At 39.3% G+C, this 18,404-nt stretch overlaps 5 protein-coding genes across 5 annotated transcripts; 3 read left to right on the top strand and 2 right to left on the bottom strand.

The window, feature by feature from the left end:
- Positions 1 to 994: 994 nt before the first annotated feature.
- mrpl17 (mitochondrial ribosomal protein L17) lies at positions 995 to 2,626 on the bottom strand. The gene is made up of 3 exons (XM_026370237.1): positions 2,239 to 2,626; positions 1,547 to 1,615; positions 995 to 1,452 (listed from the first exon to the last, which is right to left on the bottom strand). Exons 1-3 carry the CDS (start codon positions 2,410 to 2,412, stop codon positions 1,198 to 1,200), a joined length of 498 nt encoding a protein of 165 aa, XP_026226022.1. The 5' UTR covers positions 2,413 to 2,626; the 3' UTR covers positions 995 to 1,197.
- Positions 2,627 to 5,296: 2,670 nt separating this feature from the next.
- On the top strand, positions 5,297 to 6,728 carry LOC113169750 (trypsin-2-like). The gene is made up of 6 exons (XM_026371418.1): positions 5,297 to 5,382; positions 5,468 to 5,618; positions 5,717 to 5,967; positions 6,081 to 6,217; positions 6,362 to 6,463; positions 6,562 to 6,728. Exons 1-6 carry the CDS (start codon positions 5,343 to 5,345, stop codon positions 6,607 to 6,609), a joined length of 729 nt encoding a protein of 242 aa, XP_026227203.1. The 5' UTR covers positions 5,297 to 5,342; the 3' UTR covers positions 6,610 to 6,728.
- A 2,088-nt stretch (positions 6,729 to 8,816) lies between these two features.
- Positions 8,817 to 10,227, top strand: LOC113169749 (trypsin-1-like). Its single transcript, XM_026371416.1, has 6 exons — positions 8,817 to 8,880; positions 8,966 to 9,116; positions 9,211 to 9,461; positions 9,575 to 9,711; positions 9,874 to 9,975; positions 10,072 to 10,227. Exons 1-6 carry the CDS (start codon positions 8,841 to 8,843, stop codon positions 10,117 to 10,119), a joined length of 729 nt encoding a protein of 242 aa, XP_026227201.1. The 5' UTR covers positions 8,817 to 8,840; the 3' UTR covers positions 10,120 to 10,227.
- A 2,941-nt stretch (positions 10,228 to 13,168) lies between these two features.
- LOC113169748 (trypsin-2-like) lies at positions 13,169 to 14,915 on the bottom strand. Its single transcript, XM_026371415.1, has 5 exons — positions 14,809 to 14,915; positions 14,554 to 14,707; positions 14,212 to 14,471; positions 13,612 to 13,748; positions 13,169 to 13,470 (listed from the first exon to the last, which is right to left on the bottom strand). The coding sequence occupies exons 1-5, from the start codon at positions 14,846 to 14,848 to the stop codon at positions 13,318 to 13,320; spliced, it is 744 nt and encodes a 247-aa protein (XP_026227200.1). The 5' UTR covers positions 14,849 to 14,915; the 3' UTR covers positions 13,169 to 13,317.
- A 908-nt stretch (positions 14,916 to 15,823) lies between these two features.
- On the top strand, positions 15,824 to 18,357 carry LOC113169747 (trypsin-like). Its single transcript, XM_026371414.1, has 6 exons — positions 15,824 to 15,905; positions 16,033 to 16,189; positions 16,477 to 16,575; positions 16,701 to 16,864; positions 17,843 to 17,979; positions 18,083 to 18,357. The coding sequence occupies exons 1-6, from the start codon at positions 15,866 to 15,868 to the stop codon at positions 18,233 to 18,235; spliced, it is 750 nt and encodes a 249-aa protein (XP_026227199.1). The 5' UTR covers positions 15,824 to 15,865; the 3' UTR covers positions 18,236 to 18,357.
- The last annotated feature ends 47 nt before the right edge of the window (positions 18,358 to 18,404 follow it).

Below are 18,404 nucleotides of genomic sequence, written 5' to 3'. Positions count from 1 at the left end.
AATATAGTGAAGTATAATAAAGTTTTTTTCTCCACTGAGGTGTTATTAAAGGTTTCTGCAATATTCATAAATTTAAATCCAAGAGTTTTTAGACCATCAGTAGGGACAATGAGTATGTTTTACTGACTTATGTGATATTCTTATCAGAGCTTCAGAGCTGTACATAAAAAATACTATTAGCATGAATTAATTGTACTGGCCAATTAAAAATGTGTATAATCTACTGCTGCACCAGTCTCACTTGTAGCCTCAAATGATCTCAATCGTCTGCAACCACACACACATTAAGAAGCTGACATTAAACATGGCAAGAAATTATATTGAAGACCTTTCACTATCTTAAGGCCTTGTCTGAGGAACTGAACTGGAGGATTTTTATGACTTTGCAAGATCTGATGACAACCTGTCACAGCACTGGCAGCACAGGTATAATTAACACCTAATTTCCATGTAGTTCTTGCAGTGGTTATAGCTGTGATTTTTCTGAAACGGCAAATCAGAATGAGTGGTATTAAAAAGTTGTGTAGTAAACCGTGTTGTTTTCATCACATATACATTAGAAAATATGACTTCAAAAGACACCATCATGGGCAAATACAGAGATCTAGCCCATTAGACTAATAGAGCTAGTTGGCGAAGAATTGTTTATAGTTCTTGAATTTTGGTTTCTGGTAATTTGCATGACTCACTGTTAAACTGGCAGATTTCCTTTTTCTATGCTGTGAACGAGCCTGTTAAATCATCCCTGAAGTGAAAACATTTATGCTTTACAACAGATGTAAACCTTGGTGCTGTGTATCCCCACTGTCACTGCATCATATCACATCTACATATGTGCTGATACTTAAAATAAAATCACCACCATTAAACAACGAAATAGATACGAGAAGTGCATTCTACTTACGTGTGCTGCTCTTGTGTTAGCCATAACTCCTGTGGTCAACAGGGCAAACATAGATTGTTGAGTATTCAAAGAAATAAACTGAAAATCTGATACTTCTGTGAGGAAATAATATTTATTAGTCAAAAATGTCCTTGTACAGAATTAGAATTGCCTTAAGTTGACACTGTAGCTTTCAAACTGTTCTTGTGTTGAAGAAATGCATCAGTCTCCACGGCAGCCACAGTGTGCAGCATCTGCAAGCGACTCCCCCTCAGCCAGCACAGACCGTTTATCCGACACGATGATGGCGTTAATTAATCTTTGGCAGCTAACTGTTTTGCCTTCTCCTCTCTGTAGCCTATAAGCAGCTGGTTGATGAGCGTCAGTTCATTCTTTTTTTTCACAGGGTAGAGAGGTGGGAAGGGGTTCCCTTTGTACTCCAGGACGGCCATCTTAGCTCTGTCCAGGTTCTGTCGGTTGGGGATGCGTGCCATCCGTGTGTAGCTATTCGAGTGTGTCTCAAACCGTGGCGCGAGGACCTTGAAGAGCTTTGGAACCAGATCTTTTTCCTGAAGAGAGGATGCAAACATAAACTAAACAACTTCACATCATCAGTTTTACATCAACACAGTGATACAGTTGGCAGTGATACAGTTGACGTACCGTCAGCCAAAAGCTGGCCATTTTCATGGCCTTCTCATCAGTGTCGCCCCTTTTGGCATAGTCGACCAGCTAGGAAGAACAAAATGTGAAAACACATACAGTCAGAAACACTGTGTGGGAGAAAGAACAATTATAACAATAAAAACATGCATGTTACATCATCATACTGTATCTAGACACTGTGGGATGAACCTTTTTCTTTGTGTTTTCATATGGCGCAGGGATTTTCTCACCAGTATTTAGACATCTGGTCAACATATTGTGCACAGTTTTGGCAATTTGGAACATGCACTTTTAAATGCAAAATGCATGCATGGATACCTTTCTTCATGTTATACAGTTCAATATTCTTAATCAGATCACGATGACCTGGGCCACATTTAATTTATAATCACATTTTGTTCATTAGACATATTTCGCAGCAGTTTGCATAATATGACCAAAAGTATGTAGATTCTCAGGCAGTGCATCTATATACTACACTTTCTGGGAACATTAAATAATATTGCTTGGGTATTAAGATAACTGTGTTTTCATGTTGTTCATGTTGTCTTCATCTCTACATGTCTGGTGACTGGTTTTCAGAGTAACGGTGTGTTTTTATTCAGCTTTTTAAAACTGGTCCAACAGCCATAATAGTAGCTATGCTAGCTAGCTAGCTAGCTAGCTAGGTCGCAGCATGTTGTCGTTACCTTTTCGGCGTAAAATTGGACTTCATCTGCTCTCGCCATCGTGGTTTCTATCCTCTCATGTCGGACCAGTCCTGTCAAAATGTTCCGCAGCATGTTGATTCGGGACTGTGGACCCAGACCCATCTTCCGGGCCACCCGGCCGTGGGAAATCAACATTTGCAACGTGAGGCGCATCTTGTCCGGTTAGATTCGCCAGCGAAAGTCCAACAACAAACAACCGCTAAAACAACCTACATAAACGAATGAAGTGTGTAAAATCTTCGAACTGATCTCTAGTTGGATTTTACAATAAAATAAATGTAACAGAAAACCTTGAGGTCGGTTGTGTCCGGTAATGTCACTGGGTAGTTTGCTGCAGGTTTGACATTGGTGGTACGTCTGCAAATTCGTCCGACTTCGTCATGAAACAGCAGAGCTAGAGAGTTCCGCTAAAACACAATAACATAGATTCTTAATATATAAACATATTGTCCGCTGGTAGCATAATATGTTTTCCCCCTATTTCTCGATTTATGATTACCATTTATTCTTTAGCCAACGTAATTAAACAATTCTACAACACAGGGTATGCACATACATTATATATACATTCTGCTTCATTTATTATTTCTAATTATAACATGCTTTGCATATCACAGGTTTTAATTAAGTTGATGATGTCATTGTGGCCACACTTTATTTAGCATCATGGTGTTAACAACAGGTCAGAGTGATTTACACGCAGTGATATAAAAATGTAGCTAAAAAAAAAGAAATATTTTAATAATTTTTAGAAATCAGGAAACAGTCTTCATTTAATTAAGCTTCCTCTGCAGCCTGTTATTGTTGGCAGCTATGGAGAAACAATGACATATAAAGAAGTGACAAAGAAGAGAACATGATACACAGATGAGCTGTCGACATAGTATGGCACTAACAGGTGCACAACTAGCAGTCAAAGTCACAGTCCGGACATACTGGTTGCTGCATGAGGAGCTCTCAAGATTTGTGGCAGTGAGCAGCAGGCACCACCCAGCTCAAGCTGACCAGAAATCCACCACACCTCCTGGTGGGGCTAGGAATGAGGTGTACAGTTCTACAGTTAAACTAGTGCATGTTTATTTATTAAAGAAAGAGATAAATAAGAAATCAACAGAAATAATTTTCACAAACAAGCACATTTTAAATTCACATACAGCCACAGGGTGGTAATTTTACTTTTGGTCTATTGCTCTGATCTGACTTGAGCGCAGTACAGTATAGGTACAGGTTGTAATCAGCATTGTGACCTTGACTTTTGTGCAGCCACAGTCCCAGATGGAGCCTCTCTCACATACAGACTCACAGTGAGCAGCTACTGACTAATGACTGTTGGTGTTATCTTGTCTCGTCATGTTCAGAATGTGGTTACTCAGTTGGTATTTTTATTATTTCTATTACTTCTTCGCATTTGAAATTGTTTGTATTCTTCCACAGTTATTAATATATTATTGTTTGTTATTGTTGCTTTTATATTGTCCACTACACAACTGGTTATCTCATTTCAATGCAGAAATGATATTTGCTCTATAAATAACCAGACTTGAGATGATATGACTCTACCAAAGTAATGTTTTGGTGTTTTGTAGTGACAAGGATTTGTTACTTCTAATTCAAATGAATAGAAACTTGATATGAGGCATTTAAAGCACTAGTCAAAGTATTGGATTAGATTATATATAGACATTAAAGTCTCATTATCTATGTGTCTCAGAAAGGATGAAATGATACATCATTCATGTACCGATTTATCAGTTGGATTTTTCATGTTGCCTTTTTATTTGTGCAAAACATTACAGCACTAAATAAATATTTATTTATGTGGAATGTAAAATCAATAGTCATTGTAGATTCTTACAAGCAATTGTTTTATAGCATATTTTTGCCATTTCTAAGTTTGTCACTTCAACCTTTTGGTTATCAAAATTCAGCCCAGATTAAGACAGGATGACATTTTGTTGACTAATCAAGGAACATTTTAAAGTATTGTAGTTAAGATTTTTCCTGTGTGAAAGGACACAGATAAATAAATAGTAGAAAAACATATTGAAAGTCAAAGTGCAAGACATTATTGATTCAGCTGCAAAGACCAGCATGCAAAACCTTCCTTATAATGTGATGTGCAATAGTGAGCAGAGTTTGGAGATAGGTGGTGGGGGCTGGGATTAGGTGTTACAAGCTTATCATTTTTAAAACAACTCTACGGTTATTTTTACCTGGAAAAAGAAGCTAATCATTCGTTGATGGAAAGCTGATAATAAGAGTCTCAAAATGCACTGGATTTCCGGATTTTTTTAAATTCATTTAACATGGTTTGTTATGATGTCACTATATGCACTTTAAATGAGATAATTTATTAATGAAATCAACATGTCTTTAGATACAGCACTTCAAAAATGTTGGTTCAGGGAAATTAAAGAGGATTAGACACAAAGTCACATATTTGTTCAGTGATTAAATTTAAAGTTAATTAAACTAAAAGTCCATCCAAAGAAAGAGACGTTTATGAGATACATTTACATTTCATTTAAATCATACAATCAATCAATACAAATAACTATAACTATATCACAAACAGAAGCCCACAAATCTGCACATTCTGCCAAAATATGGTGCAGATCTGCAGTTGGAGAAACTTGAGTCAACCGGAAGAGCATTTAATAAACTGAGCTGCTACAGTTTCATTTAATGAAAATCTAAATAAATACTAGTGACAAACAGGAACAGCTGAATAGATCCTTAAGCACCACATTGAAAAGGATTTTGAATCCACTATGTGGAGCATGATTTCATTTCATGTTTGGAGAATATCTTCTCTTACTTTTAGGAATGAATTGTGACTGTTTCAATGCAGCGATTACAATCATGCAGTGGACTACAGCAGTAGCTATCACAGGTACCACTTGGCCTTAAATAAACACAGTATGTGAACAATCCAGCTGTTTTTGCTACAAGTCTGTGGATCACCTATCTCACTAATCAGATTTTATGTTTTTTTTTATTCTTATTGCCAGTTACTGAACCGATCAGGTGGCTTAGAGTTGGTATAAAACAGGGAACAGAACTGACAGGATCACACTTCAAACATGTGGTCTCTGGTTTTTGTTCTGTTCATTGGAGCCGCTTGTGAGTATGATACAGCACTTGCACAGGGATTAACTTCCATGTCTTTCATACTATTGTGAATTTACTATACTGAATCTGTTTTCAGTTGCCACGGACGACGACAAGATCGTCGGCGGGTATGAGTGTGCACGCCATTCCCAGCCCCATCAGGTGTCTCTGAATGTTGGGTACCACTTCTGCGGTGGCTCCCTGGTCACCAAGGACTGGGTTGTGTCTGCTGCTCACTGCTACAAGTCGTAAGCCCAGTCTAGATGTTTACTCCTCACCTATACACCTGATAAAAGAAAATGAAAAACATGAAAATATAGAAATTATTTGTCTATTTGTCTTCCAGGAGCATTGAAGTGCGTCTGGGCGAGCACCACATTCAACAGAATGATGGCACAGAGCAGTACATTAGGTCTTCTCGTGTCATTAGAAATCCTAAATACAACAGCTACACCATTTCCAATGACATCATGCTGATCAAGCTGAGCGAGCCCGCCACCCTCAATGATTACGTCCAGCCTATTCCTCTGCCCACCGACTGTGCCCCTGCTGGCACTTTGTGCTTAGTCTCTGGCTGGGGCAACACCATGAGCTCCAGTGAGTCTGAATCTTTCTGAAAGAATTATTTCAGACAAACGTACATTTATGAAACTGATTCATCCCTGTAGCGAACACAGATTTTCATTATATTCACTTGATTTTTGTTGCAGCCGCTGACAGGGACAAGCTGCAGTGCCTGGAAATCCCCATCTTGTCTGAGGAAGACTGTGAAAATTCCTACCCTGGCATGATTGATAACAGCATGTTCTGTGCTGGATATCTGGAGGGAGGAAAGGACTCCTGCCAGGTTTGTATCCCCCTGTATTTTCAATTTTACAGTCGGTCAAACTTGCTTTACTGGAATGGACATGGAGAAAGGTTTTAAATTTTGCAAATGGTCGCAATGTAAGCATAATCATTCTGTGCACATACAACTTCCTCTCTCTCTCAGGGTGACTCTGGTGGTCCCGTTGTGTGCAAAGGTGAGCTGCAGGGTGTTGTGTCCTGGGGCTACGGATGTGCTGAGAAGAACCATCCTGGTGTCTACTCCAGGGTAACATTTTTCTCCATATAATAGATAAAAAAATATATTCCACTGTTTAATGTACTGACACTGCAACAAACCTACTAATTTTTTTATTTTATTTTCAGGTCTGTGCAAATATTGCATGGGTGCATGAAACAATGGCCAGCTATTAACTTCACCATTCAACCTTCGCCTCAGACAAACAGCCTGACAATTTCAGCTGTTCAAATGTCATCTTCTGTGTTGACATTTAACAAATAAAGTGTTTGAAATAAAGTATTATGTATTCTGAGCTCTTATTTCGTCTCTATGTTATGATTCCTCCCTTTGCCGCTGTCTGTGGGTTTGGTTTTTGTTTTGTGTCTCACTCACCTGCCATACCCATATTTGGACTTCCTCTTCCTCCACTCGCCACTCACCACTTGTTTCACCTGTGCGTCCCTTTGCTTTATAAGCACCTCTCAGTCCTCAGTTGATTGTTGTCTGTTACAAACTGGGACTGACGGGGAACCAAACAGGTAAGAACAAAAGGATATTTTATTAACAACAAGGGCAGGGGACACAGGGAACTACCAAAACTCAAAGTATCAACTAAAAGAGACCCAAAAACCTGGTGGTTAAATACAAACAAAACCCTAGAAAAACATACAAAGTAACAACTGAAAACACTGTGGTAACACAGGCTAAGACATGAACTAGAAACTAACAAACTCTCACAAAACAAGACATGGCACAAACGCTGACAGAACACAAACAAACTCACAAATAAGAAATACAAAATAGCAAACAAAAATCACTGCTGAAGGCTAAACAGGTACAAAACATACAAAGCTAATAGGACAAAGTAACAACAAAAAATACACTGCAAGGCAGGCAACTACAAACTCACAAAAACAAACTCTCAGACGAAACCAGAGTCCAACAAACTGAAGTGCAGTCCGGCGTGATCCAAAATGGCTGGTTTGTTGCACTCTATTCATGGACCTACTCCACTCGTTTGTCAGTTTGTTAGTCACTCAGCCATTTTGGATCACGCCGGACTGAACTTCAGTTTGTTGGACTCTGGTTTCGTCTGTGAGTTTGTTTTTGTGAGTTTGTAGTTGCCTGCCTTGCAGTGTATTTTTTGTTGTTACTTTGTATGTTTTTCTAGGGTTTTGTTTGTACTTAACCACCGTGCTTTTGGGTCTCTTTTAGTTGATACTTTGAGTTTTGGTAGTTCCCTGTGTCCGCTGCCCTTGTTGTTAATAAAATATCCTTTTGTTCTTACCTGTTTGGTTCCCCGTCAGTCCCAGTTTGTAACACTCTACTACTAATGAATAACTATTCTTTATCCTCATTTCCTATGAGTTGATATGAGGGACAGCTGTTCATCATAACCAGCATTAAAATGTTCTCATACTGACCCCTGTTCACCACATCAACACCATCAGGTAGATTTAAGGATGTGGCAGGTCAGTGAGTAAACATGAGAATGTCCAGTATGGGTTAAAAGTAAATTTGGGATAAAAGTGAAGTATTTTATACCCAGTGTGAACTGACAGAAACTAACAGTGTCTTCAACTACATACACTGTTTTATGCAGCACTTAGAACATGCTTGGGTAAAAAATCTTTCGATATTTATTCATTTGACAGCAAAAAGAAGTAAATATAGTCAGAATAACCACATACCAAGAAACTTTATTTTTACCTCATAACATTTAATAAACTGAGCTGCTACAATTTGATTTAATGAAAATCTAAATAAATACTAGGGACAAACAGGAACAGCTGAACAGCATGATTTCAGTTCATGTTTGGAGAATATCTTAGAACATGCTTGGGTAAAAATTCTTCGATATTTAGTCATTTGAAAGCAACAATAAGTAAACATAATCAGAATAACCACATACCTAGACACTTTCTTTTTACTTCATAACATTTTTAAGACTAATTGTTCACTGTGGCGCATGGAAAAATTTGGGCTCCCCAAATATGGTGCAGATCTGCTGTTGGTGAAACTTGAGTCAACCTGAAGCGCATTTAATAAACTGAGCTGCTACAATTTGATTTCATGAGAATCTAAATAAATACTAGTGACAAACAGGAACAGCTGAACAGCATGATTTCATTTCATGTGTGGAGAATATCTTCTCTTACTTTTAGGAATGAATTGCGACTGTTTCAATGCAGCGATTACAATCATGCAGTGGACTACAGCAGTAGCTATCACAGGTACCACTTGGCCTTAAATAAACACAGTATGTGAACAATCCAGCTGTTTTTGCTACAAGTCTGTGGATCACCTATATCACTAATCAGATTTTATGTTTTTTTTTTATTCTTATTGGCAGTTACTGAACCAATCAGGTGGCTTGGAGTTGGTATAAAACAGGGAACAGAACTGACAGGATCACACTTCAAACATGTGGCCTCTGGTTTTTGTTCTGTTCATTGGAGCCGCTTGTGAGTATGATACAGCACTTGCACAGGGATTAACTTCCATGTCTTTCATACTATTGTGAATTTACTATCCTGAATCTGTTTTCAGTTGCCACGGACGACGACAAGATCGTCGGCGGGTATGAGTGTGCACGCCATTCCCAGCCCCATCAGGTGTCTCTGAATGTTGGGTACCACTTCTGCGGTGGCTCCCTGGTCACCAAGGACTGGGTTGTGTCTGCTGCTCACTGCTACAAGTCGTAAGCCCAGTCTAGATGTTTACTCCTCACCTATACATCTGATAAAAGAAATAAACATGAAAATATAGAAACTATTTGTCTATTTGTCTTCCAGGAGCATTGAAGTGCGTCTGGGCGAGCACCACATTCGACAGAATGATGGCACAGAGCAGTACATTAGGTCTTCTCGTGTCATTAGAAATCCTAAATACAACAGCTACACCATTTCCAATGACATCATGCTGATCAAGCTGAGTGAGCCCGCCACCCTCAATGATTACGTCCAGCCTATTCCTCTGCCCACCGACTGTGCCCCTGCTGGCACCTTGTGCTTAGTCTCTGGCTGGGGCAACACCATGAGCTCCAGTGAGTCTGAGTCTTTCTGAAAGAATTATTTCAGACAAATGTACATTTATGAAACTGATTCATCCCTGTAGCGAACACAGATTTTTATTATATTCACTTGATTTTTGTTGCAGCCGCTGACGGGGACAAGCTGCAGTGCCTGGAAATCCCCATCCTGTCTGAGGAAGACTGTGAAAATTCCTACCCTGGCATGATTGATAACAGCATGTTCTGTGCTGGATATCTGGAGGGAGGAAAGGACTCCTGCCAGGTTTGTATCCCCCTGTATTTTCAATTTTACCTGTATTCTCAAATTCTCTGTCAGTCAAACTTGCTTTACTGGAATGGACATGGAAAAAGGTTTTAAATTTTGCAAATGGTCGCAATGTAAGCATAATCATTCTGTGCACATACAACTTCCTCTCTCTCTCAGGGTGACTCTGGTGGTCCCGTTGTGTGCAAAGGTGAGCTGCAGGGTGTTGTGTCCTGGGGTTACGGATGTGCTCAGAAGAACAACCCTGGTGTCTACTCCAAGGTAACATTTTTCTGCATATAATAGATAAAAAAAATATTCCACTGTTTAATGTACTGACACTGCAGCAAACCTACTAATATTTTTTTTTATTTTCAGGTCTGTGCAAATATTGCATGGGTGCATGAAACAATGGCCAGCTATTAACTTCACCATTCAACCTTCGCCTCAGACAAACAGCCTGACAATTTCAGCTGTTCAAATGCCATCTGTGTTGGAGTTGAAGACATTTAGCAAATAAAGTGTTTGAAAGTATTATGTATTCTGAGCTCTTATTTTATCTTTACTATTAATGAATAACTATTCTTTATCCTCATTTCCTATGAGGTGATATGAGGGACAGCTGTTCATCATAAGCAGCATTAAAATGTTCCCTGTTCACCACAGACCTTCGGTCAGTGATTAAACAGGCGATTTGGGACAGTAGTATTTTCCATTATTTACCATTTGGGAAGTATTTTATACGCAGTGTGAACTGACAGACACTAACATACAAACACTGTTTTATGCAGCACTTAGAACATGCTTGGGTAAAATGTTTCGATATTTAGTTGTTTGAAAGCAAAAAGAAGTAAATATAATCAGAATAACCACATACCAAGACACTTTCTTTTTACTTCATAACATTTTTAAAACTAATCGTTGACTGTGGCACATGGACAAAGTTGGGCTCCCCCCTTCTTAAAAACCCTCTTCATGAACCCATTATGCTTAAATTGCAGAGCACATAAATCTCAGGTTTTATTTCTCTATAATACTTCTTGTTGCCTTTTTATTTCTTAACTTTTTTTTTTATAGTTCTATTTCTTATGAATGTAATTATCATCTTTACTACCAATGATGATCTCTACTTAAGTATAGGTGTAAATTTTGAGGTATCTGCATTTTCAAATTATGCTACTGTACTTCTATTTTATTACATTTCAAAGTTATATATTGCACTTTAGCCCTGCGATGGACTGGCAACCTGTTGAGGGTGTCCCCTGCCTCTTACCCAACGATAGGCTAGGATAGGCTCCCCTATCCTAGCCTATAACCCCTCAGAGGACAAGCAGTTAAGATAATGGATGGATATTGCACTTTTATTTCCCCACATTTATAAAATAAAAATACATTTTACATTAAAATACCGTATGGTGCTTAATTAGAGATTCAATTTGGTGTATCTTCACAGTTATTTTTACATACTTTATGTGATTTAGGGGAGTTTTGGAAAACAATTTACATGAGGTGATCATATATTAGTAAGATGAATAAAAATATAACTTTAATTAGTTGAAAACGTTAACATTTGACAACTTGATAAAATCTTTTTTGGAATATTTCTGTACGTTCGCTCAGATTTGAATGAAGAACTTTGACTTGTAACAGAGTATTTGTAAATTTTAAGTTGATGCTTTTACTTATAATTAACTTTTCCTTAATGATCTCACACCTTCTTCACCAAATATGAACATTTCTCTCTTTAGGCAGTATAAGAATTATTTTTCATGTAACTGTGAATCATCCAGGTGTGACCGTGTTCATACGCAGCTAAATATAGAGCTGAACTGCGTAACTGTGCAATCTCAGGGACACATGAACCAACCGCCAAACAAACAGGTGGTGGATTCAAACATTTACCAAAATAAAAGCAGGAATGACTAATCCATCCAAAGACCCTCATTCAAATCTTTACCCACGTAATGAAGCAGAAGAAATACTCTTTACCTCTGTATACCTGGATCACAAGAAGGACTCTTGCCACTGTATGTAATACCTGGCGTAACTGGATGATTTTGTACCATTAAGGCTGCTGCAGAGACCGCTGTTGCTACCATTGCTGCAACATTTCCAAAGCAACCCTACCCCACAGAAACGAGGCACATTGCTATCATTTATCATATATTAGATTTATCATGAAATGCATTGTTTGCCCCTGTTATTGTTAAAGCACAGTGTTCAATTCTTTTTTTTTTATTTCACAGCAGCATTTAATCACAAATGTTTCAGTTTCACTCACAGTTGTTTTATTAAACACATTAAAATAGCTGAAGTCATTATACAACTCATCAATCATTTAATTTTGTTTTCCTCCATTTAAATGATCAATTCATTATAGATGTACATGCAAATGATTTTTAAGGAACTTTTGCCTCTGTCATTTATTTATTAATCTGTCTCTCTGTCATGTTTCATTTCATCACCATCTCATTTCTATTTGCATCACGCGTCACTGTGATAATGATGAAGAGGTATGTGCCACATTCCTGGACAGAGCAGCAGGTGCTTTGCGATCTTATCAGTCTGTGGAGGACAGATGGGAGATATTTCTGTGCAACTGTCCATCGACCGATTTCATCCAGCCTATTGCTTGCTGCACTGTCAAAGTGTGTCAAGCAAGATATGTGCCATCATTTCAGTACAACTGACTGGTGATTCATTTTCAACCAACACATTCAACTTACTTTGGACAAGAAAACAAGGCAATTGTGGGAAGCTTGACATTTCTTTTCTTGTTGCAGAGTAAAAGTAATAGCCGTGTTTCTGAGCATCACATTTGTCTGAATTGTGTCACCAGTTTGTCATCCTGAAAATGATGATGTTTTCTTCTGAGCCATCTGTGCCATGTGTCAGGAAAATGGCTTGCATTGCATTAGTTGTTCTTTTCCTTTAATTTATGCATTTTTTTTTTGTTGTTGTTAAAGGAAAGGTTCATGATCATGTTCTCACGTCTTAGTAGCCAAATTTCACCAAATTTCAATATGAAATCTGTGTAATTGTTTTGTGAGCGACTCGTGATGTACTCACATTGATAAATGGGAAGTGGCACCATCTGTGTCAGAAAATCAAAATGAGAAGAGAGTGTTCATGTGCTCCAACACTTCCAGTGTTAGGCGCTTGAGTTATGCAATAGTTTGTGTTAGGTCGTTTGTTTGATAGAAATCTCATGCAGTGACTGTGGAGATATCAGTCACAGTATGTTGAATTTACTTACAGGACCCCAGCTTTAATTGTTTGAATGTGGTTTGTATTTGTTATGATGAAAAGCTCATGGTTGATGTACAGTATTCAGCAACATTACAATATCTTTACATAACACACACACACCCAAGAGTGAGGAATAGAACGGTCAACACACTGATGCTTTACAAAAATGTTATTTTATTGATCCCCCGACTACACACACATTTCTGTTTCTCTCTTTTTCCTACAGTTTCTACTTGTAGCTTCCTTTCAGTTGCTCTCCCACTGCTTTTTCTCTCTGACAGTACCCACCGCTTCCTCCTGTCTCTGTCTCCTTCAATTTCAGTCTGTCTCTGGTTTCCCCATCTCTCGTGTAGTTGTGTGATGGGAGATCACAGCCTAGCTGTATGTGGAGAGAATGTTGTTGATCCAGGGCATCAGAGAGCAGACTTTGGTGTAAACGCCTGGGTAGTTAGGCTGAGCGCAGCCCTGTCCCCAAGAGACAATACCCTGCAGCTCCCCATTACACACCAGAGGACCACCAGAGTCGCCCTGAGTGGAAAAGAGAAAGAGCAAGAGAAGAGGGTTTATTCCTTCTATCATCTCATCACACAATACCTTTCTACTGCACATGTTGACCCCCTGATTGCATCCAGCCTTAATAAACGTGTTGTGTGATTAATTGGAATATACCTGACAAGAATCTTTGCCGCCCTCCAGGTATCCAGCGCACACCATGCGGTCAGTGATCATACCAGGGTAGGAAGCGCTGCATTCCTTGTCGGATAAAATTGGGACGTCCAAGCACTGAAGGTAAAATGGGTTGAACACTGCACACAAGAGCAAGAAAGAAAAAGGGAGAGTAGCTTGTTGATTTTGTAAAATTAATTCATCAAACCAAAATTTGAGATTTTTAAGTTAATCATTTTAAGTGAAATAAAATTACTCTGCCCTGAATCGTATTAACTAATTGTCAATGAATTTTCAAAGATCTTTGTTTTTCTGAAGATAAGTAGTTAATGAAAGTGTTTTTTGTGGTAATGGCAGAGATGGGACTAGTTTTAGATGTGGCAGCAGTTCAGAATGTGTGTTTATGAAGTTATGGGTGTAAATTTGTGTAAATGTGGTGGAAGGACACATGTTTAATCAATTGTCAAGTTTGTTTTCTAAATTATCTCAACAAAAACATCAAGAAGTAACAAGACCACAGCATAATAAGCAACACCATGAGAATTACAGTCTGTTTCTAATGTCACACTGTTACTGTTAATGTCAAGTTCAGCTGCAGCTCACCTTGATCAGAGTAGATGTTCCCCCATCCCGACACCATGCACATGTCCCCGGGTCTAGGGCAGGCTTTGGGCAGAGCCACAGGCTTGACATACTGGTTTACGGTGACAGGATGTGCCAGTTTCATCAGCATGATGTCATAGTCCAGCGTCTGGTAGTCATAATATTCATGCCAGTAGATGGCATCCACAGACATGTACTGCTCTGTGCCCTCGTGCATCCAGATGTGGTGATCGCCCAAGATTGCTATTTGGGAAAAGGGGCTGAAATAGAGACATATGATTAAAATTATGTTGGCCAAGAAGTTCACAGAGACCTTTTTGGTGACAATAATGTAATACAAACTTCTGCCAGCAGTGGGCAGCAGAGATGATCCACTGGTCATTGATGAGGGATCCACCACAGAAGTGGTAGCCAAGGTTAAGAGACACCTGCCATGGCCGAGAGTGGGCATCACACTGGTAGCCACCTACAATCCTGTCATCCACAGGTGCTGCAGCTGTAGTGCAGCAGTGGATAAATATAATTATAAAATGCAAGTTCAGATAATTTGTCTTTCTGAAACTTGCATACACTTCAGATGTTTTTTGTTTTTTTTACCTGCAGCTCCCAGGAGGGTGAGAACAATCAGGCCAATCATCTTGCTGCTAACTAAAGCCTCCCTACGACCAGACTGGACGTGAATGATCTATCCCTCTCTGTATTTATACCTTAACCCCTGTGTGTCTTTTCATGCACCCGCCTCCCCTCTCCTCAACTCTGTACCTCCACCCAATTCCTCCCACCCACCTCGCCCCTACCCTTGCCCTGAAAAATAACCTTATCTTTTCATGTTCCAAATTTTTGGCATCAGAAAGTGTTTTCTTCAGTTTGTATTTGATATAAGATTTTCACAATTATGTATAAAAATGTAATATTCTATTAGATGTTTGAAATCTATATTAATCTATATTAGTGATATAAACAAATACAGAAATAATATTGTGTAACTTTGCCATACGGTGTCATTGCATACGGGTATAACACAAACTGCATTTTAACAGTATGACTTCAACTGCACATGTTAAAACTTAAATGGTGTCAATTGATGTCTGACTGAGAAAAAAGAGCGAATGGCATGTTGTTCTTGTTTTCTGTGTGAGACCACAGGTGATTTTTTCTCACCTCTACTGGCTTTTATTCAAGGACACCTGAACGTGGATGCATACAATGGCAAATATACTTTTGGTCCAAACTATGATGCATAAAATGCTTCACAGCACGACAACACAAAACAAAAAAGTAAAAAAAACAGCACAGTATTTTTCTTTTTTCACACAGTTAAACTGTTTTCACTGTGTGCAAAAAACAGAACCCACACTAAACGTAAAAACAGATGTTAAATGTGTTAAATGGAGGCTGTAAATGATGTGCGCTCATGACATAACAGCAGGGAGAATGGTACGATAGGACAGAAGTGGAGCACGATAACAGAGTGATAAGAGAGTAGATTTGGGTTGACGCTTGATGCCACAAGTTAAGCACACAGTGTAAGGACACAGATGAAGTCAACAGAAAAAGGAGATGGAGGAGGAGCAGGTGGAGGAAAGCAGGGCTGGTGGGGTATAAATATGAGCTGGGGTGTGTCCAGGTGTCTTCTGCTCATTCACCAGACACCATGAGACTCCTGGCTCTGCTGCTGATGGTTGGAGCTGCTGGTAAAGACAAAGAAATACACACATTCACAATAAACATAAATGCACATACGATTATACATGTGAGAACACATACACATGCACGGCCATGGATGCTAAATACTTTGGAGACTATGTCTGTGTGTGACAGTGGCAGTTCCCCGTGAAGTTGGTCGAATCATCGGTGGGCAGGAGTGTGAGCCTCACTCGCGTCCATACATGGCCTCCCTCAATTATGGCTACCATTTCTGTGGTGGGGTTCTCATCAACAAACAGTGGGTCCTCTCTGTTGCCCACTGTTGGTACAAGTAAGTCTCTAATGATGTAGATGAAATAGCTTAAAAATATTATATGCATGATTCTCTTCTATTGCTGTGTTTTAGTTTTTAATTTGTTGCTTGTCAAGACACTTGTCTTTCTTGGTTTTATGCATTTTGACAAATTAGATAAAAAAAGAGAGAGACACCTGTGATAAATCTAAAAATAAAATGTGTGGTATTTGATAATTAAAATTATTGTAGAGTTGCAATCAATATAATACTTAAAGCTTTGTTCTGCTCTCACGTTTTCCACTGTATTTCACCTCGTCTGTCAGTCCCTATTACATGCAGATCATGCTGGGAGAACACAATGTGCGAGTGTTTGAGGGCACAGAGCAGCTTATGAAGACTGACACCATTATCTGGCACCCTGAGTGAGTCAAAACATTTACCACACTGTCTTAGTTTTCATTTTCATTTTGCACAATTTAATGATAATTTGATTAATTCAGTCGCTGGCGAGAAACAGAAAAAGCCTGTTGTATTTCTTTGTGTGCAGCTATGACTACCAGACTCTGGATTATGACATCATGCTGATCAAGCTCTTCCACCCTGTGGAGGTGACAGAGGCAGTCGCTCCCATCTCATTGCCCACAGGGTGCCCATATGCAGGGCTCAGTTGCTCTGTGTCTGGCTGGGGTAACACTGCCATGGATGGCGAGGGTGGGTTGCTGCTTTTAATAATTTATTATCAATTATTTATCAACAGCTACAGCTAGAATGTGTAAACGTTTTCAATCTGTAAGTGAGACTGATGTGCTGTATAGGTCCAATGAAAAGTGTGAAGTTTGTGCGTGTCCAAGCTGTTATTTTGATCTATGTAGGTGCAGCAGTCAAAGTGCCAAAGGGCTTGCTGGGGCAGCATAGAAATTGGAGGGTGTGTTGATTAATAAATTCATTTTGAAGTTCTTCTTCCTGACTTGACACTTCAACAACAGCATGTTGTGTCAGTCCGATGTGCAGTATTGTGCATGTGTGGCAGGGAACTTCTTAAAACAGAGACTAGAACAGATAACATCAATACTGTCAGTGATACTCATTTTTAGACGTCACCATTCCTGTCTCCACCCTGTGTTGTTTTTTGGCCTTCATGTCTCCTGTCATTCTCCATCCAGCCACCAGAGGTCCCTCCTTCCCTCCTGTTTCTAGCACCAACTCACACACCTGTTTCCAGTTTATGAAACTTAGAGCCAGTGATCCATGCTCCCTGTCAGACAATGTAACACGAGTCAGTGTGTTTATTTGGTACCTGATTGTTAGTTTTTGATCCTGAACCTATTTATTTACCTGCATGCCTACCCGTTTACATCACCTGTACCTGCCTGACTGGTTACCTGTAAGCCTCAGTCACATTTCTCTTTATTAAAGCATTTGGATTCCCCCCCCACCCATAGCTGCACACAGCTGAACCTCAGCTGTGGAGATAAATGCAGACTGAGAACAATAACTGTTAATTGTTTGTGCTGATTTAAATGCTTCTCCTGGCTATGGGACGGATCAGTTAAATGGTTTATTGACATTTTAACAATTAGCCCTTCATCACTGTGAAGTAGCTTTGTGTATTCTTAAAATGTGTTTGTATCTACTGAATTCCACAGACATCTCGGTTTTTACCTTATGTTTACACTCTGCCTATTACAGTGAACCTGCCCACCAATCTGCAGTGTTTGGATGTGTCCGTATTGGACGATCAGGAATGTGAGGACGCCTATCCCGGCATGATCACACGCAGGATGATGTGTGCTGGATACATGGAGGGAGGCAGAGATGCATGCAATGTGAGTTGGAAACCAACTGAGACCACAGTTAAAGACAAATGAAATCTGTAGAGGGCTTAATCACTGTATAGCTGGTCATATTTGTTACCTCTGTGTTTGTCAGGGTGACTCTGGCAGCCCTCTGGTGTGTGATGGACAGGTTCATGGTCTGGTGTCATGGGGTCGGGGATGTGCCCTGCCTAACTCCCCTGGCGTCTATGTCAAACTGTGCGAGTACCTCTACTGGATTGAAGACATTATGGCCGCCTACTCCTAAAGAAATTAACAGTTTTCACTGGTTTTCCTTTGACGTTTTCTCCTCCAAACATCCAAACACAACACACTGGTACCGGAACATAGAAAACTAAATAAAACCACTTGCTGTATAGTCACTTTTCATTTGACTGTTCCTATTTTCATGTCTATAATGGGAGAAAAAACACCAC

The sequence above is a fragment of the Anabas testudineus genome, chromosome 16 (assembly GCF_900324465.2).
Source record: "Anabas testudineus chromosome 16, fAnaTes1.2, whole genome shotgun sequence".
Taxonomy (NCBI): domain Eukaryota; kingdom Metazoa; phylum Chordata; class Actinopteri; order Anabantiformes; family Anabantidae; genus Anabas; species Anabas testudineus.
The sequence above is the reverse complement of the archived record's forward strand: the minus strand, read 5'-3'. Positions and strand labels throughout refer to the sequence as shown.